The sequence below is a fragment of the Adiantum capillus-veneris genome, chromosome 2 (assembly GCF_014529385.1).
Source record: "Adiantum capillus-veneris isolate H3 chromosome 2, ASM1452938v2, whole genome shotgun sequence".
NCBI classification, from domain to species: Eukaryota; Viridiplantae; Streptophyta; class Polypodiopsida; order Polypodiales; family Pteridaceae; genus Adiantum; species Adiantum capillus-veneris.
In genome coordinates this window covers 161260938-161287224 of record NC_140932.1, presented here as the reverse complement: position 1 = coordinate 161287224, position 26287 = coordinate 161260938, and the positions used below count along the sequence as shown (strand labels likewise).

The window sequence follows — 26287 nt, the reverse complement described above, 5'->3', positions numbered from 1 at the left end:
TTTGTCTCCTTCATACACCGCATGTGGGAACTTCCCACAGACAGATATGCCCGCCTTGCACTTGAGTCCTCTCGACAGTTAGCCATGCACAAAGATACACCATCCTGGTATGGGGAGATGACATCATGGTTTCAGGCGCATGGATTCAGCATAGACAGATTGCCCCCCTTCCAAAACTTAGTGGATGCACCTTGTCTGACTCTTACACAGTCCAAGATTATCAGGTTCATCCACCAGGACCTTACTCAGCTAGACATCAGGAGGACATGGATACAGCAAGCACAGGAGTTGGGCACGAAGATGGCTTTCTACAGAGAGCATCTTCTCCAGCTTACGGAAGACGGTTTTGTGACGAGGCCCAGATACATGGACACCCACTTGTCTCATGGGATACGATGTGCTATTGGCCAGATAGGCACATCTTCACACCAACTGCGGATCGAGACTGGGAGATAACAGCGGAGTACCAACAGAGGCCAGGACATGCCCCTTGTGTGACATGGAGCCTGAGACAGAGTTGCACTACACGTGCCACTGCCAGTCTACTACGAGATACGAGGCCACTTCCACTGCTTGTTTAGAGAGGGCTTTGGACCACTCTCTAGAGTCATACGGTACAAGAATCAGAGACTCCTGGGTTTGTTTTTGCTCGAGCTGCGCAGCCACAGAGCGAGCCTGATGAGAGGAGAGGCTAGCCAGTCTCAGAGACAAATCACACCTCAACACCATAAGCAATGTGGAAAAAGAGGTCACTAGCCTCACATCCATGATGGGGGCGGACAAGCCTTCACACACAAAGGCATGGATAGGGGGCAAGAAGAGTGATGGCCAGGGAGAATCTTCAAAAGAGAGAGCTTTCATACTACGCTTCTCCTCCTTGGAAGACAAGTGTCACGAGGACATGGCAATTGTTAACTATGTCACGAGGACGTGGCAACTGTTAACTATGTCACGAGGACGTGGCAACTGCTAACCTTAGTTATTGGTTTCTTTCCAATGATTTTTGTTTTATTTTTGAGACCCTCTTTTTGAAATTGCAAATGGTCGGACATTGTATGGCCAATGTGACCGATAGTTTCACCCGCAGACGGGAAGTTGGTCGGCATTGGAATTCGTATAGTAAGAGGCTCAGTGCAAGATCATGTAGGTTCCCCGTTGCACTTAGCACGTTGGTGGATACTAGGAAGTGAACTCAATAAAGGCATAAAGTCAAGGTGGGATCACCAACAGAAAGTATCCGACAATTGGGCCACATTGCACTTTTGGATGCGGTCCCAATGAGGATAGATGGTCAGGTGACCAATTAAATGTATAACGGAAGCATTTTGGGCCGTGGAATGTGTTCGCGTCATTACCTTCGGAATGACAAGGGGAACATTTTACAACTCTACCACGAAGTCAACTGGGCAACCAGTCGGGAGATTTTAGGCGGCGACCCCGAAACGGGAAAATGCCTGTAAACGCACCACTCTATACATAGAGTGGAAAGAAAGCTCTTAACTTGTGACAGGGAGTTGCAAATGAGCCTTCTCTCTCCCCAATGTGCAGTTATGTGATGCCCCACAAGAGGGCTCTTCATTTGACTGATGTACAGCTGTGTTGTAACCGGACTGTACAACGTAGAGGGCGGTACTATTTCAATTACTTGTTAACTTTACACAGAGCACTGAGAAGGGAAGAGAACACAGTTGTGTCCAGCGACTAGAATGTCACTACGCACACGATACCGACACCCTGTAGGCCCCAAAGACTGGCGCCCCTTTCGGTATTTCTTTATTCAAATTAAGATAGACGATCCAACCACTTAGCACAAGCTTTCACAAAGCTGTCCAAACCTGGCGAGGGCTGAAAACGCAGGTTTTCGACCTGATTTTGGTAGCATAACGGCGCAAAAACCCCTGTAGGTCAAAAGCACCTGTCTAGGACGGATTCCCTCGCTATCTGGAAGCTTTCTGGTGAGCTGTCACAGAAATTCAGCGGGCTGTAATTCCCTGTTTTTCACTGCCGGGTGCCCTAAAGCCTGTACACACATCCCAAGGCTCTCACGAGGCTCCCCCGGTGTTCCCTTGCAGTTTAGGTGCGAAACCCTAAACCTGCAGAAAAACACAGCAGGCTGTAATTCGCTGTTTCGGATCGTTCTTAGCGGAGCGAACACGCCTACGCGTGTCCCAAGGGCTCCCGCACGCAATGGGACAGTTCCCCTGTGAATTGGACGAGTTTTCACGCGAGAAAACTCTCCGAACTCGCAATCTTTCGCAATGGAACTGTGCGTACCTATGGGGGATTAGCAATTAGCTAATCCGGTTCCTGTTCAGAAGGCTCTTGCCTCGGCAAACGCGCATAAACCCCCAGAACTGTACATGTTCATCTGAGTAGCCCAACTAGTGGGGCATTACCATATGTGCCAAAAGGGAGAGAGAGATGCACGAGAGCAAATCATCGCGCTACATGAGACAGAGGAGAAGGCAAGCTTTCCATTAAAGCTGTAGACCTGCACCCACTACTCACACACACACTGTAGCTCACTTATGATCAAAAATCAGCCTCCTCTCTCAAATTGGGTGCCCCCTCTTCATGCTGGAAGTGGCAAAACTGCCTAGAGCCGCCATGTGTCCAGTTTGCCCCTTTTGAGTTAATTCTCTAGTTCCCACTGACTTATAAAGTTATAAGTGACTTTCCGAGTGGCCTAGACTTCATTTGGCGCACACAGGCTTCCATACTCATCAGAATTCAGTGCTAACTGGCCCGACCAGTCCCAGACTAACCGACCCAGACTCCCGCTGTGAGGAACCTATTCGGCCGTAGCCGTTTCACACTGGCCATGCAATGTCCACTTGCACCTTTTCAAGGGTTCCGGGGAAAACAAGTAAACAAATAAAAATATCTAGTACTTATTTACGGAAGGCAACAAGAAAAATACACCTCCTGGTGACAGGGTGGTTTCATGCTTTTGTGCTGAGGCAAGAGCCTCCTTGAGCAGGAACAGGAGTAGCTAACTACTACTCCAAAAGCAGGCACCGGTGAGGGTCATAAGCTCACCAAACAGGTGCGTTTTCAGCGCTGTGTATGCGCTGTAAATTGACTGTTTTTCAGCCATACGGACGCCAAAACCATTGGGAACAGTGCCCCACTAGCAGAGGACAGTTCGGGGACTGTTTAGGGCTGAAAATAGGGCAAAAACCAATAAATACAGCGTGCTGAATTTACTGTTTTTGGGCAGGAATCAGAGGGTTTATGCCAATGGAAGTGAGTTCTAGCAGGGGAATTGGTTTCGCGCAAGTTTTGGGGCTGTTATGCTACAGACATTTGGCCAAAACAGTTGGTATCTAGCGGGATACAGGTAAAGGATTCCCAAGACTCTACTTTGTAATTTACCCTCTCAAAATTAAAAGAAATACCGAAAAGGGCGCCAATTTTGCGGCCTACAGGTTGTCTACGTTTGCTTTCTAGCTTCCGAGCCGTGTGTGCACTTAAGTGTTATTTCCCGTCGTAGGTTCCTTTTGCAAAGTACTCTCTCCCTCTGTGTCTACAGTAAAGTAAAGAATTTCGGATGAAAGCCAAAGCGTAGTGCCCTACGGGCCAGTTTCAAGGTTCCGTTTGTCGGGACATCAATCACTTTTTCCTCAAAGAGTGAGCCTCAGTTGTTTTGGGTAAAGACATAGAGTACAGGAACGTGGGATTACACTATGGCCGACAAAGGGAAGGGCATTATGGAAGAGGGTTCCTCTTCGAAGGACAGACAGGAAACTGCTATGGTGTTCGAGATTGGCAAGAGCTCACGGCCACATCAGTCTGTACCTCCTGTTGATGTGAATGTCCCTCCGGTAGTACAGGGCTTTATGACTGGGCAACTTGAGGATGATGCGTTCAGGACTCAGTTAGTTGCCACGGTGAATGTCTTTTCGCAACTAGTGCAAAATCCAAGGTTTATGGAGTCCTTGCAAGCGCCACCAGTTCAACAGCAAAATAGGCAACCTACACCGCGTACAGAGCTTGTTGAGGCTCAAGCCCAAGTACTTCATGCGACTCAGGGAACACTCGCATGTTGCGAAGTCAGGGGCTCCAAAATAGGTTCCTCCCGTGCTTGAACAGGCGACTAGAACGCCTATTCCACAGGATATGCCAGTTCAGCCCGCCACCTTTCATGGCCCGGATGTTGTCTTTAATGGATAGGGAATTTGATACCAAACAATGCATCCAGTTTTTCCACCACCCACCGTACATCCTGGGTATTTCGGGGGTGGATATGTGTTCCAAAGTATGGTTAGTTATGCGCCAGGAAGTCAGCCGTACATGCCAGGAACAGTGTTTGGGGTATGCAAGGCATAATGCCAAACCCCATGTATAGTAGTATCGGTATGCAACAAGGTTTCCAGTGCAACTAGGGCCAGTTTGGGGTGCCATAGGGTCATTTTGGCATGGCTGGTTTTTCTGGACAGCAGCCAGATATCGCACTCTAACGCAAAATGTTAATGGCCAAGATGTGCCGATAATGCCTACTATAGTGCCCATGTTGCAGGCCATTCCTTATGCCAACTTGGGGGCACTGGAAAAGCCAAAAGCTTGCAAAGAAGGTAGTGCAGCTGTAAAGTTCAGCACTTTCAGTGGCTTTGAGGATAAAGCAAAGGCTCTAACTTTCCTCCAGCAGTTTGATACAGCTTATGCAGGAGGGAATTTTACAGAGGCCTCTAAAGTAAGGAAAGCTGCAACTTTCTTAAAGGACAATGCGCTTACATGGTGGACGACATTGTAAATGCAAGGACAGGCACCCGCCACTTGGGTTTACTTCAAGAAAATGTTTGCATCTGCTTGGCTGTCAAATGAATTTGAAGCCGATGTCATGACAGATTGGCACCAGCTTACTTCGGCTACATGCAAGAGCTTGCTGGAGTACAATCGGAGGTTTTGTAAAGCGTTACTCTCAGTGACCTCCTACAGATTTGTGCCATTGACAGAGCAGATAGATAAGTATTGTTGTGGGTTGGCTAAAGGGCTTCGGGACTAGTGTACCAAGGACAGAGTGGCTACCCTCACTCAGCTCATGGACGTTGCTAACATTGGTCTTGCCTTGTTGTAAGGAGAGGACACTGGGTTTCCGAGCAACGAGAAAGGAGGGCAGCAAAAGAAAAATTCAGCGAAGAAGCCTTTGTGAAAACGGCTCCTGAAGCGTCTCAGGGATCAGAAAAGGCCACTAAAGACAAGGATTCAACCGGGACTTCTGGAGCGCAGGCAAAGAAATAGACAAGGAAGCCTTTTGTGTGCAAGTCGCTCGAGGAAAAGAAGGTGCTGATGGCTGAAAATAAATGCTTTATATGCAAGCAGCCTGGTCACTTTGCAACAAATTGTCCTCAAAGGAAAAGACCAGCTGACTCAGATGATAAAGATGACCAGAAAGGCAAGAAGCCTAAACCCACGGCAGCTTTGGTGCTAGATATGGTGGGTGATAGGCCCAGTACATATGCCAGTGAGTTATGCAGGGCATGGGATAAAGTTAGGGATCAGACGGCACTCATCTTCTTTGATCCAGGTGCCAAAGCCAACTTTATCTCACCAGAGTTAGCTATGAAGCTGGGCATCAGAGCTAAAGAGATGGGGTACACAACACAGGCGCATGTCCTGGCCACTCAGTGTGTTACTCCCATTATTGGAAAGTTGCGTTTGCATATTCAGTCGTATGTGCACAGAGAGGAATTTTATATCATGCCATTGGAAGGGTGCGATGTGCTACTTGGAATTTTATATCATGCCATTGGAAGGGTGCGATGCGCTACTTGGAATTCCGTGGATGTTCAGAGTACATGGTGTGTTGGATGCCTTTGGCAAGACGATCACCCTTCAACATAGGGGCAAAACTCATGTTTTGGATGTAAAGCTCAAAGGGGAGTCTGTCCCTATTGTATCTGCTTCTGCTATCACTTCTGTAATAAAGAATCATCTTTCTATGTGCTTGATTTTTGCACGTGATGTCTCAGATAATGATCAGTCAAATTTATGTGTTAGATAAAGAAAGGTCAGCATTCTTGCGAGAGTTTAGTGATTGTTTTTCTGATTCATTACCGTTGAAATTGCCGCCAGAGAGACCTGAGGACCATCGGATAGATTTGGTGCCAAGGTGTAGCCCACCAAATAGACGTCCCTACAAGGTTAGCGCGGCACAGCAGAAAGAGATTATGGGCCAGATTAAGGAGTTATTAGAGAAGGGGCTGATTCAGCCTAGTTCTTCACCCTTTTGCTCCCCGGTGCTCCTAGTGCAGAAGAAGGATGGCTCATGGCGCATGTGTATTGATTACCGTGCGTTGAATAAGAATACCATCAAGAATAGGTTTCCTATTCCTAGAATTGATGATATGCTCGATCGTTTAGGGGGTGCTGCAATTTTCAGCAGGATAGACGTTAAGAGTGGGTACCATCAGATTCGTATAAGGCTAGAGGATGTGCACAACAAGACTGCGTTTAGAACGACATTTGGTCTTTATGAGTTTCTAGTGATGTCGTTTGGGTTAACAAATGCTATTGCCACGTTCAACAGAATGATAGACCGGATTTTGCGCTCGCATCAACAAGTTGTTGGGACATTCTTCGATGACATGACAGTCTATTCGAAGAATGAAGAGGAGCATAGGCATCACTTGACCATTGTGTTCGAAGAGCTGCGCAGTCACAGGCTACTTGTCAATCCTAAGAAAAGTGAATTCTTCCAGGAAGAGATCCACTTTCTTGGCTACATGGTCTCAAAGGATGGTATTAGAATGGATCCCGCAAAGGTCGAAGCTATCAAAACATGGCCAGACTTGAAGACTGTGCACGATGTCAAAAGCTTCTTAGGATTGTGTTCCTACTATAGAAGGTTTATCAGGAATTTTGTAGAGATAGCATCAGCTCTTCACGCTTTGCAAAAGAAAGAGGTCACTTTCAGATGGACCCAAAAAGAGATTCAGCTTTTAGTCTCTTAAAGGAAAAGTTGACTTCAGATCCAGTAATTGTTTTCCCACATCTCAGGGAGTCGTTTGTGGTCCAATGTGACGCGTGTGGCAGTACAATGCTAATGCAAGATGGACGGGTAGTAGCTTATGAAAGCCGAATTTTGCAAGGGCCAGTGAAGACTATGCAAGTCTATGAGAAAGAGCTCTTGGTCGTGATTCATGCGCTTTCTAACTGGAAGCACTACCTCTTAGGTGCTGATTTTGTTGTCCAGACAGACCATCAGACTTTGTGATACCTCTTGACACAGTCAAAGTTATCCGAAAAGCATATGCGATGGGCAAACATTCTTTCTATGTTCCACTTCCAGATTATGCATGTGGAAGGCAAGAAGAATGTTGTGGTTGCGTTATCAAGGAAGCCACAAATTTCAGCTGTGTCAATTCCTCATTATCATGAGTTAGATGACATGAAGGAACAGTATGCTATTGATGAAGATTTTGCAAGGATCTTTAAGCAGTTGAAAGAGGGGCAACATCATGAGCACTACCTCCTCAGAGATGGTTTTATGATGATGCATGGCAGACTTTGTGTCATAGGCCATTGCTACATAAGGTCATAGAAGAGAGTCATGTCCCACCGTATGCAGGGCATCGTGGTATTGATGCGACAGTTAAAGCGGTAGAGACATTCTTCTATTGGCATACCTTGAGGAAAGATGTGGATGCCTTTGTGCGAGCATGCGTGATTTGCCAAAAGGTCAAGTTTGACAGGCAAAAGGCACCAGGGCTGTTACAACCGCTGCCGATTCCGGATAAGCCATGGGAAAGCATTGCTATGGACTTTATCTAGGGAATGATGGTATATGGACCATTATCTGCAGGTTCAGCAAGTAGGCCCATTTTATCCCTGTCAGGAAGAAGAGGAAGAAGATAAAATCGGTGTACCATGGTATGCCACAATCAATTGTCAATGATCATGATCCTCGCAAGACCAATTTGTTCTAGAGAGGATTGTTTGAGAACATGGATGGACACTACGCTCAAGTTCTCGTCTTCGTTTCATCTACAAACTGATGGACAGTCAGAAGAGGCTAATTCTACTCTGTTAGATCTGCTGAAATGCTATGTGTCAAATAATAAGGGCAAGTGGGAACAGTATTTGCCTATGCTTGAAAATGCGTACAATAATACGGTGCATTCATCGACTGGCAAAGCACCTTTTGATATTGTTGAAGGCGGCAAAAAGATTCCTCCCATTTTGCATACAAAGGACAAGATCTTTTGAGGGAGATCAATATGTTGAGAACATGGATGAAATGTATAAGAAAATTAAAGTTACCTTGGAGAAGACTCAGGCAAAGTAGAAAAAGGCTGCTGATCGTCACCGTCGTGAATTGAAGTTATCACCTGGTGATTGGGTTCTGTTAAGGTTCAAAAAGGCAAGATTAAAGAAAATGAAGGGCAAGGAACGGTTGTTTCCTAAGCTCAGCATGCAATACTATGGGCCTTTTCAAGTGCTTGACAAGATCAACGATGTGGCTTACAGGCTGAGATTGCCTGATGCGTGGAAGATTCATAATGCGTTTAACGTGAGTCTTCTAAGACCCTTCGTGGGTGATGTGCCAGAAGATATGCCAGATGAGGATCAAAAGTTGAGGAACTTGATGAGATCCTGATACCTATGCAAGTTTTGGCACATAAGGACATAAAAGTTAAAGGACAAGCCGCAAGACGCTATTTGATGAAGTTCAAGAACTATTCGCCTATGGATGCAAAGTGGATGGAAGAGCATGAATTGTCAGTCACCAAAGGTATTGCAGCTTTACCTTGAAGCCTTTGGGTTACAACCTACTTATGCCCCAACCCAACGTGTGCAAAGGAGGGGTAATGATAGAGCCACCACATCAAATGTACATATGAATTCAGTATAATAGATGGAAATGACAAAAGTATGAAAGTCTCATTAAGCCATTTGTATCTATGTGTTACAACCTTTCTTGCGGATACATGCGATGATAAAAGAGTGCTAACAACACAAGATCATCAGTGGCGTGTATTTATGGTATGCAATCAAGGACGTTTGCGATTTAAAGAGGGGGGTATGTCACGAGGATGTGGCAACTGTTAACTATGTCACGAGGACGTGGCAACTGCTAACCTTAGTTGTTGGTTTCTTTCCAATGATTTTTGTTTTAATTTTGAGACCCTCTTTTTGAAGTTGCAAATGGTCGGACATTGTATGGCCAATGTGAACGGTAGTTTCACCCGCAGACGGGAAGTTGGTCGGCACTGGAATTCATGTAGTAAGAGGATGTCTAGGCTCAGTGCAAGATCATGTAGGTCCCCCCGTCGCACTCAGCAAGTTGGTGGATACTAGGAAGTGAACTCAATAAAGGCATAAAGTCAAGGTGGAATCACCAACAGTTGGGCCACATTGCACTTTTGGATGCAGTCCCAATGAGGATAGATGGTCAGATGACCAATGGGAGCATAATGGAAGCATCTCCTAAAAATTAGGGAACTGCTATTTTGGGCCGTGAAATGTGTTCGCGTCATTACCTTCGGAATGACAAGGAGAACATTTTACAACTCTACCACGAAGTCAATTGGGCAACCAATCGGGAGATTTTTAGGCGGTAATCCCGAAACGGGAAAATGCATGTAAACGCGCCAAGTGGCACATTTCTGTGCACTTTCTTCATGCATGAAGAACTGGCGCTGAATTTAGAGAGAGAAGGCTCATTTGCAACTCCCTGTCATAGGTTAAGAGCTATGGAGTGCTTTCTTTCCACTCTATGTACAGTGTGGTGCTAGGAGTGATGACCTGCACACTACACACTGCTCTCTCTCCCCTATCTGCAGTTATGTGATGCCCCACAAGAGGGCCCTTCATTTGATTGATGTAACTATGTGGTTTCATGCTTTGTGCTGAGGCAAGAGCCTCCTTGAGCAGGAACAGGAGTAGCTAACTGCTACTCCAAAAGCAGGCATCAGTGAGGGTCATAACCTCACCAAACAAGTGCGTTTTCAGTGCTATGTATGCGCTGTAAATTGCCTGTTTTTCAGCCATACGGACGCCAGAACCATTGGGAACAGTGCCCCACTGGCAGAGGACAATTCGGGGACTATTTAAGGCTGAAAACATGGCAAAAACCAATAAATGCGGCGTGCTGAATTTACTGTTTTTGGGCAGGAATCGGAGGGTTTATGCCAGTGGAAGTGAGTTCTAGCAGGGGAATTGGTTTCGCGCAAGTTTTGGGGCTGTTATGCTGCCAAAATTTAGCCAAAACAGTTGGTATCTAGCAGGATACAGGTAAAGGATTCCCAGGACTCTACTTTGTAATTTACCCTCTCAAAATATAAAGAAATACCAAAATGGGCGCCAATTTTGGGGCCTACAGGTTGTCGACATTTGCTCGGAGCGTTCTAGCTTCCGAGCTGTGTGTGCGCTTAAGTGTTATTTCCTGTTGTAGGTTCCTTTTGCAAAGTACTCTCTCCCTCTGTGTGTCTAAAGTAAAGTAAAGAATTTCGGGTGCCAAAGCCTACCGCCCTACGGGCGGGTTTCAAGAAGAAGGAATTCTTGAGAAATAGGCCTACTCTCAAGCAAACAGGTATTTTCCTTGGTGATGATCTCACTCTCTCACAGCTTGCGCATATGAGAGAGGTAATGCCAAAGATACGGCGGCAAGGGAGAAGGGAAAGATGGCCTTTTACGGAGATGATCGGGTGGTGATTGTAGAGCGCCGCTCTGCATGACGGTGTGAGACCTATAGGACCATACTGAAGATGGCTACTTGGAATTGTAATGGATCTATGAGGTTGGACGTTGGTGCCTTGGAGGAGAGTTTCAAAGACAGGGACATTGTTTTGTTCTCAAAGACTCATCAGGCCCCTGGACAACTTATGCCACATGTGGTGGGATACAGATGGGAAACAGCCCACAAGACAATCACCAGATTTGAGCATGGGAGTAGAGGTTCAAGGGGAGTAGCCGTTTATTTAGGGAGGAGTTACAGCCACTACTACATATTGTATGAAGAGATGATCATGCTAGATACATGTGGGTGAGGCTGAGAGCTGACATTGGCTGATTTCTATACATTGCTATATGTTACCCCCCCCCCCCCCCCGTACGTCAGTATATGCTGCATCCAGACGACAATCACCTTTCTCTATACTAGATGATGATATATGGGAGTTTTCTAGGGATGGTGAGTGATATCATCCTCCTAGGGGACTTCAATGCCCGAACCGGCAACTCTCAGACAATCTTCTACGACACTTCAGAAAAGATGCTTACAGGGCTTGATGTGTGCAAGTTGGGGCTTGACAGATGCTCACATGACAGAGAGCAGACAGAGTATGGAAGATACCTCAGGGAGATGACGACTACACATGGGTTTCACATGCTTTCCACACATACACGGGGCCGGTACAGTGGACTATGTTATGGCACAACCGAGCTTTATTCCTTGTATTTAGGATTTCAGAGTGGGAGCCAGACCAGTGGGCGTAGCAGTGGATCATGCACTTTTGACATTGCCTGTTTTATTTAAGTATAGTACATCCCAAACATCAAAAAGACATCAAAAGACAGGTCACATACCCGTTATACATTTACACCAGAGACTGACTCGGTTTATACAGAGGAGATCTATATTCGTCTATGCACAGCTGGTCATGGTCTCTCAGTGAAGGAGTGCACCACTTTACTGACTGAGACACTGCATGGTGCAACATCAGAGGCATACCCACACACTCAATCAGGTCGGAGGCAATATTCTGAGAGCATCCCCCATAATAGTTGGTATGATGAGGAGTGCAGAGAGATGAGAGCCCAGCTTCAAAGGAATCTTCTTTTAGGAGTCGTCACTTACAGACAATCTCGGATTGCTTTCCAACGCCTTGTGCGACGGAAGAAACGAGCTTACTTGGCCTAGATGGAGCAAGACTTGTATTAGTTGTCTGTGAGTAGAGACTCACGAGAGGCATGGCGATTCTTTCATGAGCACTCCCCTCCCCCAATGATTACTTATCCTAATGTGTGGGGCCAGTATGCCTCATCGTTATATATGGTTCCTGGACAGGACTCCCTTCCAAATCCTACAGAGCCATGCCCACCTACCAGCACCTTCTTTACCACTGAGATGGTAAAGAGAGCCATTGACAGGATGAGGACCAGCAGGGCATATGATCATGATGGTCTAGTAGAAGAGCACTTTACAAATGCTAGAGATATGTTGGTAGAGGTTCTTGCAATGTTGTTCAATCTTTTTACTTTTTACTTTTTTGGGCTAGAGCCGGCAAGCAAGCAAGAAACTGCCTTTGCTATCTTGCGGACTTGCCGACAAGGGGAAAAGCGCCTCCATGCCGTATCATGCCATGTGTGCGGGGTTACCTGAGACTTGGAGGTTGTCTACTATTGTGCCTATCTTCAAAGCATGTGATCCTACATAGCCTAGGAATTACCGCACTATTATGGTTGGGTACACATTGTATGCATCTATTCTGGAGAAGCACTTGAGTAATTGGATAGAGGGTGGGGGTGTACGAGCAAAGGGCCTGGCCGGTTTCAGGAGAAGTTTCTCCACTCTTGATGATAGTTTGACACTCAAAGCCATCATTAAGGAGAGCAGGAGTCACGAGGACGTGGCAATTGCTAACTTGAGTTGTTGGTTTCTTTCCGATGATTTTTGTTTTATTTTTGGGACCCTCTTTTTGAGGTTGCAAATGGCCGAACATTGTATGGCCAATGTGAAACGCCCGACGATCGAGAGTCGGGAAGGGCAGGTCACCACGAGTTGGTTGGGCCAATTGGCACTGGAATCTGAGCAGTAAAAGGGTGTTTAGGCTCAGTTCAAAGTCATGTAGGCCCCTCGCTACACTTACAAGTCAATGGGTACTAGGAAATTAACTCAAAAGTGGCATAAGGGACACATGGCGGCTCCAGATGCATTTTCCAGAAGCATCAGCAAGACAGGGCGCCCATTTCAAGAGAGGGGGACTGATTTGACTTGATAATGGTGCTACAATGTGTGTGAGTAGTGGGTGCAGGTGCTCACAGCTTTAATGGAAAGCTTGCCATCTCCCTTGCTCTATGTAGCACGACCATTTGCTCTCGCGCATCTCTCTCCCCCCTCTGCACATATGGTAATGCCCCTCTAGTTGGGCTTCTCAGATGACCATGCACAGTTATGGGGGTTTTATGCGCGTTTTGCCAAGGCAAGAGCCTTCTGTACAGGAACCGGATAAGCTAATCCTCTTCAGGGATGCATGGTTCTATCGTGAAAGAATGCGAAAACGGAGAGTTTTCTCGCGTGAAAACTCGTCCGATTTACAAGGGAACTGTCTCATTGTGAGCGGGAGCATATGTGACACATATTGCTCACATAGCTGGTAAGCACAATCAAGTTGCCGATGCACTTTCACGACGACCAAAAGTTAATGCGGTGTCTATAGCTACTCACAATGATCTATCCTCTATGATAGATGAGTATGCTACTGACCCTGACTTTAGAGACATAATGTCAGCCCTTGCTTTGGGGAAGAACGAGGAACCATTCACCTTGCAGGATGGTTATAGGCGTGCTCGCTCTGCTTGAAACGGTCCAAAACAGAGAATTACAGCCTGCTGTGTTTTTCTGCAGGTTTAGGGTTTTGCACCTGATTTGCAGGGAATCGCAAGGGAAGCCTCAGAAAGGCCTTGGGATGCGTGTATAGCGCAATAGGCACCTAACAATGGCAAAACAGAAAATTACAGCATGCTGAAATTGACCTGCAACTCACTAAAAAGCTTCCATACCGCAAGGGAAAGTGTCCTTGACGTGTACTTTTGACCTACAGGGATATTTGCGCCGTTATGCTGGCGAAATTGGGTCAAAAACCTGCAATTACAACCATGGACAGGTTTGGACAGCTTGGTGAGGATTAGGTGAAAGCGTTCGAATCGTTTATTTGCTAGGGGAGCCTAGGGAAAGCATTGGGTGCTTGTACAGGACAATTTAGTGAGATTTCCTTCAAAGGAATCTCGTCTAATTCAAGGGGCAAGTGACCCTACAGGTGCCAGAGCTCGAGAGCTATCCACAAAAGTGATCTGCACGCGAATCGGAGCGCAAAACAGAGAATTAAGCGTGCTGTAATTTCTCGCCATGTTTTGCAAAGTGCTCTAAAGTTGGTGGAAAATCAGTGTCTACTTGGGATTTTGTCCGTGGAGACTTCTACTGTGGTTATGGCATATGCTACCGGAATCGGGTTAGCGTAGAGGAATTTCAGCCCGCTAAAGGGACAGCTTGTAGATGTTTACAGGTTTTTCACAAGCTTAATAAGAATAAAGAAATACCGAAAGGAGCACAAATCTTTGGGGCCAACAGGGTGTCGTTGTCTACTTGGGAGCGCTCTAGCTACCAAGTCATGAGATGTCTTGGAAGTGTTGAATTTCAATCACAAGCTTATTCATGAAATTCCTTTGTGTCATAAAGTTAGTATAATGATCGGGTGAAAGCCTAATTCTACCGCCCTACGGGCCGGTTTCAACAGGTCACATGGGAGACGGATTTATTGTAGCTTTGTGGATTTCCGCAAAGCATTTGACATGGTACCGAGAGCTCGATTGATGCGCAGACTGCAAGAGATGGGGGTGCCCATAGTGTTGATTTGGGGGATTATGGCTCTATACAGATTAGTGATGGGACATGTACGCACTCTGGAGGGGATATCTGATTTAGTTCGCCCATTTTCTCCTACTCTATTTGGTATGTATGTTGATGAGGTGTCTGATTACATTGAGAGAGAGGGTGATAGAGATGCCCAACTGGTAGGGACGTGGATCCCATTGTTGTTATATGTTGATGATATTGTGTTGATCTCTGACTCACGAGAGGGTATGCAGCGACAGTTGAATGCTTTACAGTTTTGCAAAGGATAGTGGATTGTCCGTAAACCTTGGTAAAACCAAGGTTATGGTGTTTAACACCATAGAGTATACAGATGCATACACTTACCTTGGGGTTGTCTCCACTGCGCCAAGGTTCTCTTTGGGGAGAGCTGCAGAGACTAGACTGACTAGAGCTTTTGCGGCCTTGTGAGGCTTGGAGAGGATGTGTTCGCAGGTTTAGTTCCAGGAACCTCCAACAAAGTTATGGCTCTTTGATACTTTAGTAGCCTCAGCTATGTTGTATGGGATGCAAATATGGGGACCTTCTGTAGGACACAATGGTTGGAGACGTATGGAGAGGCCCTTGGTATCTATGATCTCTCGACTGATCAGAGCCAAGGCCTCCATACCCCACACTATCATTCGAGGAGAGCTAGCTGCCCCTCCTATGGAGATTGAGGCGCTTACCAAACCGGTCTCCTTTGTGCACACTTTATGGGATACTACTAGAGACAGATATGCTAGACTGGCCCTTGAGTCTTCCAGACAGTTAGCTCTTCAGGGGGACACTTCATGCTGGTATGCACAGATGACATCATGGTCTCATACGCATGGCTTCACCATGGACAAGCTGCCCCCTTCCCAGTACTCTCTTCACGCACCCTCGATGTCTCTACCATGGGTAAAGATTACTAGACTCATTCGTCAGGACCTGATCCAGTTGGATACCAAGAGGACTGGATAGAGCTGCCACAGGAGTTGGGCACGAAGATGGCTTTCTATAGAGAGCATCTTCTCCACCTCACAAGAGATGGGTTTGTGATTCGACCCAGCTACATGGACACACATATGTCTCATGGTTTGCGGTGTGCCAGTGATCAGGTACGCACATCCTCACAACTTGAGACTGGTAGATTCAGAGGGATACCAGCAAACAACAAGATATGCCGCTTATGCCAACTAGAGCAAGAGACAGAGCTACATTACATATGTCATTGCACAGTGTACTATGAGATACGGGTCCGTTTCCACTGCTTATTCATAGAGGGTTTCGGTCCTTTCTCTAGGGTCATGAGTTATGAGGATCAAAGATGTCTTGGGCTATATCTACTTGATTCACACAAATATAGAGACACTTTACTAGGGAGAGATAGAGAGACAGTCCCGGAGATAGATTACAGATTCCTTTTCACTAGATATGGGACAGCCAGAGGAGCAGCCATCACTGCAGAGCTCGGCCCGCACTCATTCGACCACTACCGGCACTCTCAACCGAGCACTAGAGCTACGGAGATCCACACGACCATGATTGAGGAGAGGGGCTACACAGCATCGAGGAGCAGAGGATTCGAGCCATACTCTCTTGACATCCAGAGTGCGGATGAGGATGGATTCTAATAGTAGTATCTTTGTTCTAGTTCTTTTGTACCCAGACATGGCATTAGATTCACCATTTTGTAACAAATTGGTCTCATAGGTAACAGCCAAAGGAAGAGCCAATTTATAAGCAACGGGCTCAATTTTCTATATGATCAAAATGGACCATAAATTCCAACTAAAAGCTTATAATGCCACGTGCACATGGATCTGTGTGCCACATGGACATGCTTCATCGACTGCCAGAGCCAAAGACGTGTATGTCTGGACGAGTCCATTAGATCAGGCTTTCCAGTTTTAGAACCCTCTTGCATAAATGGTTTGTACAAGCGTTTTGACAAATGTTATTGCACTACGGTGGGCATCTTCCATCTGGTATGACATGTAGTTTTAGATTAGAGGAATCCAACGAGCCATTCCTCGCATCATGTTATTGATTTTGAGAGGCCAAGGGCCTTAAATATGACCCATGGGTCCTCACTCTGACAATCTGCCCGCGGGAGATGCAGAGCAAAGCCATGGGCGTTGTACTGAGTTGAAGCAATATAAAGAAATACTGAAAGGGGCGCCAAGGTTTGGGGCCAATGCTCTCTAGTGGTGGAACTCCACCACTCCCCGTCTCGTGTGTCGTCTATCTCTTTCAGTTCAATTGTTATTTGAAGTGCTTAAAGTTGTTCAATCTATTCTTTTCCATTGGCACGTGGTGCTCGGTCCCGTGACACATTCCTGAGGATGTTCCTACCCTAGAATTAGATAAATTTGCCGAATCAAACAAAATAGCAAAGAGCCCACAAGCTACACCTCGTGTAGAATCGGCCAATGAAGTGGTAAAATTTGCACCAGCCATAGAACTAAGTAAAATGTGTTGTGCTTATATGCTTAAGAGAAGAAAAATCAAAAAAAATAAATGAACTTTTCTTCGGGAAATTACATGGAAAATAACACTATCCGAATTGAAACTACTCACTGGTGTGCACATGGTCCTATCACGTAGCCAAGCCGGCTTTGATGCCATGAAATGAATAAACATAAAAGGATCTCCCAAATACATGGACCCGCCTGTGGACACACCTCGGACGAACCACCTGACCGTAGCCACCATCCAATAGCACCCCCTAGCTGGGGTCAGTGTCCAAGGACGTAAGCGTGCACCTATAAGACCGAGCGTCCTATACCACCCAACCTCATCTCCTCGAGGTGACCTCGCACACGCCTAACCTCATGGACTGACCATTGGCACTCTGCCAATGGAGGTCATCCTTTACAAATCACGCCTTGGCCTCCTTTTATAAAAGTGACCGTCCACACTCGCTCTACTCGAACACTGGACACCCGTCCTGATGATGTCATGGACTAGGTCCCCTCTCCTATGATGGGGACATAACACACATTGTAAGAGGATAACGCCCATGACTTCATTCAAAAGAGTATGATGAGGTTCTCACAACAGATCCACTCCACCACCCCAGTTTATTGCTTCAAAGGTTGTGCACAATTGCAGGGGGTCGTCCTCCAGATCAAATGCTCAGGTAGCATGCACAATTACTCTATGCTCTACTCTGTTGTGTGAAGGCACCCACCTTGGGGTGTTTTTCTAGTGCCAGAGGGCTGCCCTAATAGATAAAGATAGAGAAAATATATCTAGAAGAGAGAAGATATATTAGAGAGGAAAACTCTCTGTTTTAAAGAAATAATATTTTGCGGTTTTTAGAAGGAGAAGATGAGCAGATTCCAGGCAGAGAAAGTCTACAATTAAGGTTAAAATTAGCATCTTCCAGAGGGAGGAGAGAGAATCTACCAAAAGAGAGTTGCCACATGGAATGGACCACTTTTCTACAGAGAATCTGCAATTGGCCAGATGGACATAATGATCAATTGCCTCTTGACCTTGACCCAAAAACCCTAACCCTAAAACCCATCACAGCTCTTGCAACGCTTCTCCCTCTACCTTCATCTGTTATTCACTCTCTCTCTAGACATGGTTGCTTGAGGTATACATCCGCCATAGCCACGTGCTTTCAAAAACATTATACTACTTAATCACTCATGTCCCGCATAAGGTGGGAGCACAAGACTTAGGTGAATACAATTCCCATAGTTTGAAGCCTTGGAACATCAACCTTAAAACACTTGGTCTTGAAAAAGTCCTACTAATGTCATACATATTTGAAAAAATAATCAAACTTATGTAAACCGGAAAGTATTCTCTATTTATACCCAAAGCAATGCAGACCACAGATCACCAATAAACCATCTCTCACAACATGGAGTAAGCTCAAATTCTAATCCTTATTCAACAGTAAATAGAATCTGCCAACACATGATTGAAGCCTATATTGTGTTGTATTTTAAGCGATGATCTTAATTCGCTCTTTAAGTGTGTCCCATTACTATAGTGCGCTACTCGTTGTCCCCTAAATTGACAAATATTAGTTACGAAGTCTTTGAAACCTGTAAGAGTTAAAACAGTAGCAGTACATAGAAAACACTTCATGTTGAAACTCACCACATTCCTTCTGATTTCTTCAAGCTCTTTTCCATTCATAACATCAAACTTCTCCTTATAATACCGTCCCTTCCATCCCGGTTCCCCCAACTTAACCTGCTCCATTTCTGAAACTGAGATGATGATTTTGCGGTGAAGAGGTGACAATAGCATTGAGGAATGCTTCAATACCTTGTCCTCAGTTGATGGAGCAGTCTCATTCTGAGACCTCTGCAGACTTGCGTTTCTGAATTTTGAGTGCATACTATTCCTTTCTCGAGCCTGCACACGGCAGTATCGCCATCCATAGTTAACATGTTTGCGATCATAAAAGAGGGAAGAGCAATCAGAAGCATTTTCTTCCAAGTATAACATCAGCCATAGGCGGACATAAAACTCAGCCAACAAAGCTTAAACATCAGTTTCAATGTGTGTGTGTGTGTGTGTGTGTGTGTGTGTGTGTGTGTGTGTGTGTGCGCGCGCGCACGCGTGCGTGCGCATCCTAAGCATCGGAATCATCATGCATAGAATTAGCTTCATCATGCCCATTGACTAAATACTTGGCATGCCATTAACATTGTCATTCATGCCCACGGTGGGTCTAATACCTGCCCCCAACACCACACACGCTCACATGAGCATGAACATGCATCAACACCAAGGTCAGCGTACTGAGTTTCTATCATTACTCCGAGGATACAGGGCAGAAGCCTAGCACAAGATCAAAAAATGCCCATGGAAGATTGCTATGCCTTTGGGAGAAGAAGTCATATGTGTCATTATTGTTAATCAAATGGTTTAATGCCACAATCACCATCACAAATACCCACTACATGAAAAAAATCCTGAACGCGCTTCACATTTACCTGTTGAACATAGGTGCGCTTCTGAAATATTTTATCTTCATTTATGCCCACTGCATGAATGAAATGCTGAACACGATTCAAATTTACCTGATTCATGAACAAAAGGGTTAAAAATAAGTTCTCCTCATGACAGCCACTTTTGATACTTGGCAAAGCCTCCTTAACCCTATATCCGCTAAATAAATCCGACTCTTAGCAGCAATATGCGATTATATACTTGACGTCCATGAGCTCATAACTTGCACCTCCCTTTAAAGGTGAATTTGGGCTCAATCTTGGAATCACTAGTCCCCCTTAGAACTATAAACTCCAAAATCTGATCCTTAGCAGCAATCCACAAACCAGACAAGAAAAACTTATAAAGGTAAACACGCAGTTACTTAGAAAAGTGCAAGAGCATATGCAAGGGTTTTAAAAACAAAACCTCATCAACAAGTATATGAAAGAAGGTTGTACTGTACACTGAAATGCTGTAGAATGATGACAAGCAGCGCATTAAATTTCATAATAGAGTCATTAAGTACATAGAAATACACCTCAACAGTTTTCACTGCTCCATTTCTCCTATTAGTAACGATTGTGACATCGATGCTATCCATTACAGCACATAAAAGAATCAAAATATATAACTAGTTACCTCTCCACTGTCTGTTAAATATCCACCAATGTTTTTGAACTCAGCTTTATAAATCGCCATTAACAGGTTTATGGCTCCCTGATCAAAGAAATTGCAGATTCAATTGATAAGGATGTCTGCATTAATTTAGGAAGAACAGCTCATGAATACCTCTTGAATTTCCAAAGTTGGCAAGTGCGGTAGGAAATCATTCCCCACAAAAAAACACATAAACACAAAATCGTCCACTATGCGCTCAAAATCAACTTCAAAAGGGGAGTCTGAGATCTTCAAATCTAACTCCAGATACTCCCTTAAAGTCCAAACTTTCAGGAACTGCATAAACGAAATACCAAAAAACCACACTGAGTAATACAAGCTCTCAAAGCCTTTCGTCACAGTTCTACAGCTCAAAAGAGTCAGCAAGAATACAACTCAGAAAGTAGATCTATCAATCGACGAACTAAAATTTGATGTCCTGCATTGCACTCGGATCACAAAGTGGTGCACAGGTGTTATGAGCCAGAAACGGACATAATTCTTGGTTTCATTCAGCGAAATGTAGAACTCTTAAGCAACACACACACATAGATAACTCTTGCCGTATCGATGTGAGCTACTTGTCCCAACTACAAATCAATGCATCCTATACATCAAAAGAAAAAATGTAAAAATGGTTGTATGACCACTACAATGTTTAAATGATGATGCTCAGCATTTCAATTGGCATGAACAAATTTGACAACTTGCTTTGCAACCAGATTATAACGTCGGCATGCTTGATGTAAGCAGTGATCGAGACGATATGCAGCATGCTTGTGAATACTTGAGCCGCCAACACTTTCAATAATTTAGAAAACACAACCAGAATAAATTGTATTAGAGTAAAGTGAAGGTTGAAAGAGAAGAAAATGGTGGAGGAGGATGCTCGTGCACCAAGACAATCGATGGCCATAACCCACTGTCAGCAACCCCAGGTCGAGTATGTAAATTTTATTCATGTTCAAGTATAATATTTGGACTATACCAGCTGACATCACCAAGAAACTGCAAGAGGATCCCACAAGATGAGCAACAAAGGAGTGCATTGGAGCTAACGAAGAGCTATCAACCAGAATAGAAACCAGTCCACTTGCAGAAGGTGGCTCCTGAAGACCACATCTGGGAAGAGAACTCCAAGAAGACAGTGAAGAAGGCTCTCATGACAGCAACCTATTAGAAACCTAATGTAGCAACCTGGTAGAGAGAGCGAGTATAGAGCACAGCAACAAGCCAACGACAACAAACCCTAACAACCCAATGCTGAGAATTCACAAGAAATCAAAAAAAACCAAGGAACACAATGAAAAACGTGCTCTTAAAATACACTTCACCCACACCCATGCACCACTAATACACACACACATGCACACCCAAAAGTTAGTTTATATAGCACAAGGAAAACACAGCAAGAGAAAAAAAACAAACTCTTCACACACACTCGACACACAGAAGCACACACAAACATAAACCAACACATGGAGCTACAATGGGACACTTGCCCCTTGAATTGGACAAATTTTCGCGCAAGGAGACTCTCCAATTCGCAGTTCTTCACAGCAGAAACTTGCGTACCTATGGGGGATCAGCAATAAGCTGGACCTGTTCCCGTTCAAAAGGCTCTTGCCTTGGCAAATGTGCGTAGAACCCACGCAAATGTCCATGATCAACTGAGAAGCCCATCTAGTGGGGCATCACGATTTGGAAGTGTAGGGTAGAGAGTTGTGCGAGAGCGAGTCATGCCACTAGATAAGACAGCGGAGAAGGCAAGCTTCAAAACCTGAAAATCCACTTATGAAGAAGATGAAGCTCATCTCGCAAAACTAGGCGCCCCAAGCTGTTCTGTCAGCATCCTGCTGCCCCCTCCTACCAAATGTCTAGTTTACTCCATTAGTCTAATTTCCTAACCCTTTTCAACTTGTAAGTTGTAAGTGACTTTGTCATGTGGTCCAAATTCCATAGAAGCGCACACACACTTCAACACACTCCTCCCACTCTTGGAACAGCAGGCCAACCATTGCACGTAGGACCATGCGCCTTGAGCATCGGAAATAGCATCCAAGTGTATACCAGGTGTTGCATGCGGGGCATCGACGAGGAGGGTAGATAGCTATCGCGAAGATAAGTCTACGACCTTTCTTGAGCACAAGAACGGAACTCCTTTGCATGGTCAAGACTTAGAGCGGTATGGAGACCTCCCCCATTTCAGAAGGCAAGCAAGTTCCTCCTTTGGATCCTCCACGGAGCCCTTCCCATCCTCCACCAGATCCTCCAACTACCCCTCCACCCTTGCCACCCAATTCCATGGATTCCATGATGCGGATAAAGATGGAGAAGATTATCCGGTAAGATGAGACACAACGATAAAAAGCGGTGGAGCGAGAGGAGCGTCGATTGACAGCCGAAGCCGAGGCTCGCAGACAGGAGAGGGCAGCTATCAGTGATCTCATTACCTCTCTAACGATTCCTCATCCTTGGAGCTGGATTATGAGAAGCTTTCTAAGACCATCATGGAGGTCATGAATGCTATACGAACCAACAGCGAACCTATAGCATACTTGGGCACCCCAAGTTGGGAATCTGGCACGACACACGAGAGAAAATACTTCACACTATAATCACAGTTCAATTGAGTCGACACGGCCCGACATACTTTTATACCCAGAGAGATTGGCCCCAAAGACCGGTGCCCCTTTCGGTATTTATTTTTATATCAATGCTTGAGCAAAGTTACAATGTCTGCGGGTCCTCTCTGCTCGAAAGCTCGTCAGCAATCTAAGCCAGTAAGTGGTCCTGGGGTCATATTTAAAGGCCTTGAGGGCTCTCGAAAGTAGTTGCATGAAAAGCTTCAAAACTCAAAAGCTTTTGGAACCAAAAGCTCGCAACGCAAAAAGCGGAAGTCAGTACACGGTGCCACGTCATCTCCGTCAACGCAAAACGCGGAGACTCCGTACGGAATGCCATGTCAACAACCAACGCAAATTGTGGCATCCGTACAGCATGCCCGCCAATCTTTTTTTATGTCTAGTGTCCCTTGGGTCCTTGTCGACAGGTGCCCATAAGTTGGAACAAATACGTCATCATTTTGTGACATACCCCCTCTTGAAAGAATTGTAATCGCCCTCGATTACGCCTGCAAAAACTGACATAAGCCATAAACCAGTTCAGTAGACACTGACTCTAAATACCGACACATTAGACGACACAAATCTAGTACTTGCACAAAGACGACTCAGTCAGTGCACGTTCAGATCATATCCAAATCAAATCACATAAAATTCCATCCGGATCTAAGACCATGATTCCTGGAAACGTATTTAGCAATCGCATCTAGATCCACACCGGACCTCATTGATGCCGGATTAACTAATTCTTATTGCGATCATGTCTATAGAATCTCAAGAACGAAATGCTGCAATCCCAAAAACCTACAATACGGTCCGTACTTGATAAAAATTTCATAAGTATCACTTCAAGCATGTTAGTTCATTATTCTACAAACCAAGGCAAAGCTTTCATACAAATACTAGCAAGTCATGACTCCTTGCTCAACATTCCACAAATCAACATTTAAGTGACAAAAAAATAAATAATTCAAATATTCAAATATATAACATTTAAGTGACAAGAACAGATACAATTCAAATATTCAAACATACCCAATTTTGCTACCCTGCTAGGTTTTTTTTTTCCAACCAAAAAAAAAATGATTGTACAGTACGGATCCGTACGGTGCCGTACTATACCGATGTACCGTACCATACAAATTCTACCTTGTCCAAGTTCCTTATTCATAGAGTCATACAGCACAATACTGTCAGCACAACAATATCCCTGAAAATTAAAGGAAAATCGGTGACTTTATTCCATCTAGGTGATTTGTGACAAAGGAGAGGAGTAACTCCCCTCTTGTGTAGTCCTGTCTACACCAGATTCAACCCTGGATCTCTCTAAACAGACGCTCCAAGACCGAAAGCCTCAAGGTAAAGTTCCAATATCTGAGGAGTATCTGCAAGGTTCTCTTCCTCCATCCACTTCACATCCAAGGCCGCATAGTTCTTGAATTTCACTAAGAACAGCCGAGTCACTTTACCTTTCACTTTTCTTTCTTTGTGTGTCAGTACCTGTTCAAGAACGAGTATCTCCTCGCTCTCATTGTGAATCTTCCAAGTCTCTGGCAACTTGAGTCTGAAGGATACATCATTTATCTTTTCTTGAATATAAAGGGCCATAATATCTCATACTGAGCTTCGGAAAAAGCCACTCCTTTCCCTTTCGTTTCTTAGATGTGCCTTCTCAAAGCGTAAGAGCACCCAATCATCTTCCTTCAAGTCGCGTCTATGTCTATCCGCTGCCTTCTTATGTCGTGCTTGAAACTTCTCTACAGCCTCGTGAACCTTGGCAAAAGCAGTGTCCAAATCCCTCGTATACAAGTCTGCTTCAAAAATCCTGTCCTTGGTGCTTAGAAATAGAAGGACCTTCTTAGCATTTTCGATTACCTCAAATGGTGTCTTCCCTGTCCAAGAGTGACCCGTGTTATTGTAGGCAAATTCCACCAAAGGAAAATACTTTTTCCATTGAGTCTTTTGATCAGAGAAGTAAGACTTCAATATATCCAAAACCACTAAATTGGCTCTCACATTGCCCATCTGTCTATGGGTGGAATGAGAATGATAACTGCAACCACGTGCCAATGTTCTCCCAAACAAACTCGTGAATCAGGGATCTCTGTCTGAAACTATTGTCTTAGGCATGCCATGTAACCGAAAAATCTGAGCAATGAATAGTCTCGCCAAATGATCAAGCTTGACCGTCTTCACTACTACTGGAATAAAGTGAGCTTGTTTGCTAAATATGTCAATGACTGTCCAAATGCCATCGTGCCCACTTTGAGTCTTGGGGAGATCAAAGATGAAGTCCATAGCAATGCTTTCTCAGGGGTGGGAGGGAATGAGTAAAGGCTGTAGAAGTCTCTGTGCCTTATGCCTATCAAATTGGACCTTTTGGCATACTAAACAACTGCGAACAAAGTCATCCACATCCTTTTTGAGCCTCGGCCAATAGAAGTAACGCTCCACACCCTTCAAGTTGGTATCTATGCCGCGGTGGCCCGTAAAAGGTGGACAATGGCACTCTGTCAAGACCTTTTCTCTCAAAGGCTGTGTGACACACAACATCATTTTCTGCATCAAATAGCCGTCCCGTAAGGAATAGCTTGTAATTGTCTCCCCACTCTGTATCCGGCTAAGGATGTCTGCAAAGTCACAATCTATGGCGTATTGATCTATCATATCCTCAAAGCTTCGATGATGGATCCCGGAAATAGCTAGAATCAAGGGCTTCTAAGACAATGCATCTGCCACTAAGTTCTTTTGTCCCTGTACATGGACTATCTGGAAATGAAATTGTGACAATATGTTAGCCCATCTCATCTTTTTTTTTTTAAGTTGCTTCCGCGACAAGTAGCGTAAACTCTAATAATCTGTAAAGACTGTAAAATCAGCTCCAAGTAGATCTGTCATGGATAACTACCAATAGCTATTTCTCATAAATCTGTGCTACCATCTTTGGAAGTAAAAACATCCTTCTCTCGTAAGCAATGACATGGCCTTCTTGCATCAAAACTGCTTCCAAACTACGACAACAAGCATCACAGTAGACTTCAAATGGCTTTTGCAAGTCTGGCAAGGCCAACGCTGGTCAGATAGTCAATTTCTCTTTGCGAGTCTGAAAAGCGGTAATCTCTGTCGGTCCCCACGTGAAAGGGACTCCTTTCTGAGTCAGTAAATGCAAAGGAGAAACTATCTCTGCAAATTTTCAAATGAGCCACAGATGATAAGAGCACAAGCCCAAAAAAGCTTCGAGCTTCATGAACATTCTTTAAGTCAGGCCAATCGCAAAAAGTCTCAATTTTGATCGGGTCCATCTACACTCTTTCAGCTGAGAGGATGTGGCCCAAGAAATGTATCTCGGGCAATAAAAATTCACTCTTCATCTCGGTTGATAACAAAACTATGCTTTCACAATGCTTGAAATCCTTATAGCAGATGATGTCTGTGCTCTGCTTCATTCTTGGAGAAAACCATAATGTCGTCAAAGAAAGTGCCC

The 26287-nt window shown here is 44.8% G+C and overlaps 1 protein-coding gene across 1 annotated transcript in view; it reads right to left on the bottom strand.

Moving 5' to 3' along the window:
• LOC147463973 (5'-3' exoribonuclease 4-like) overlaps nt 1–26287 on the bottom strand; it is a 101616-nt gene that overhangs the window by 28676 nt on the left and 46653 nt on the right. The window contains exons 8-12 of the mRNA XM_086492084.1: nt 20312–20476; nt 20162–20239; nt 19525–19611; nt 18851–18940; nt 18680–18775 (exon numbers count right to left, since the gene is read on the bottom strand). Coding sequence (XP_086348210.1) covers nt 18680–18775; nt 18851–18940; nt 19525–19611; nt 20162–20239; nt 20312–20476 — 516 coding nt within the window. The remainder of the gene's footprint in view (nt 1–18679; nt 18776–18850; nt 18941–19524; nt 19612–20161; nt 20240–20311; nt 20477–26287) is intronic.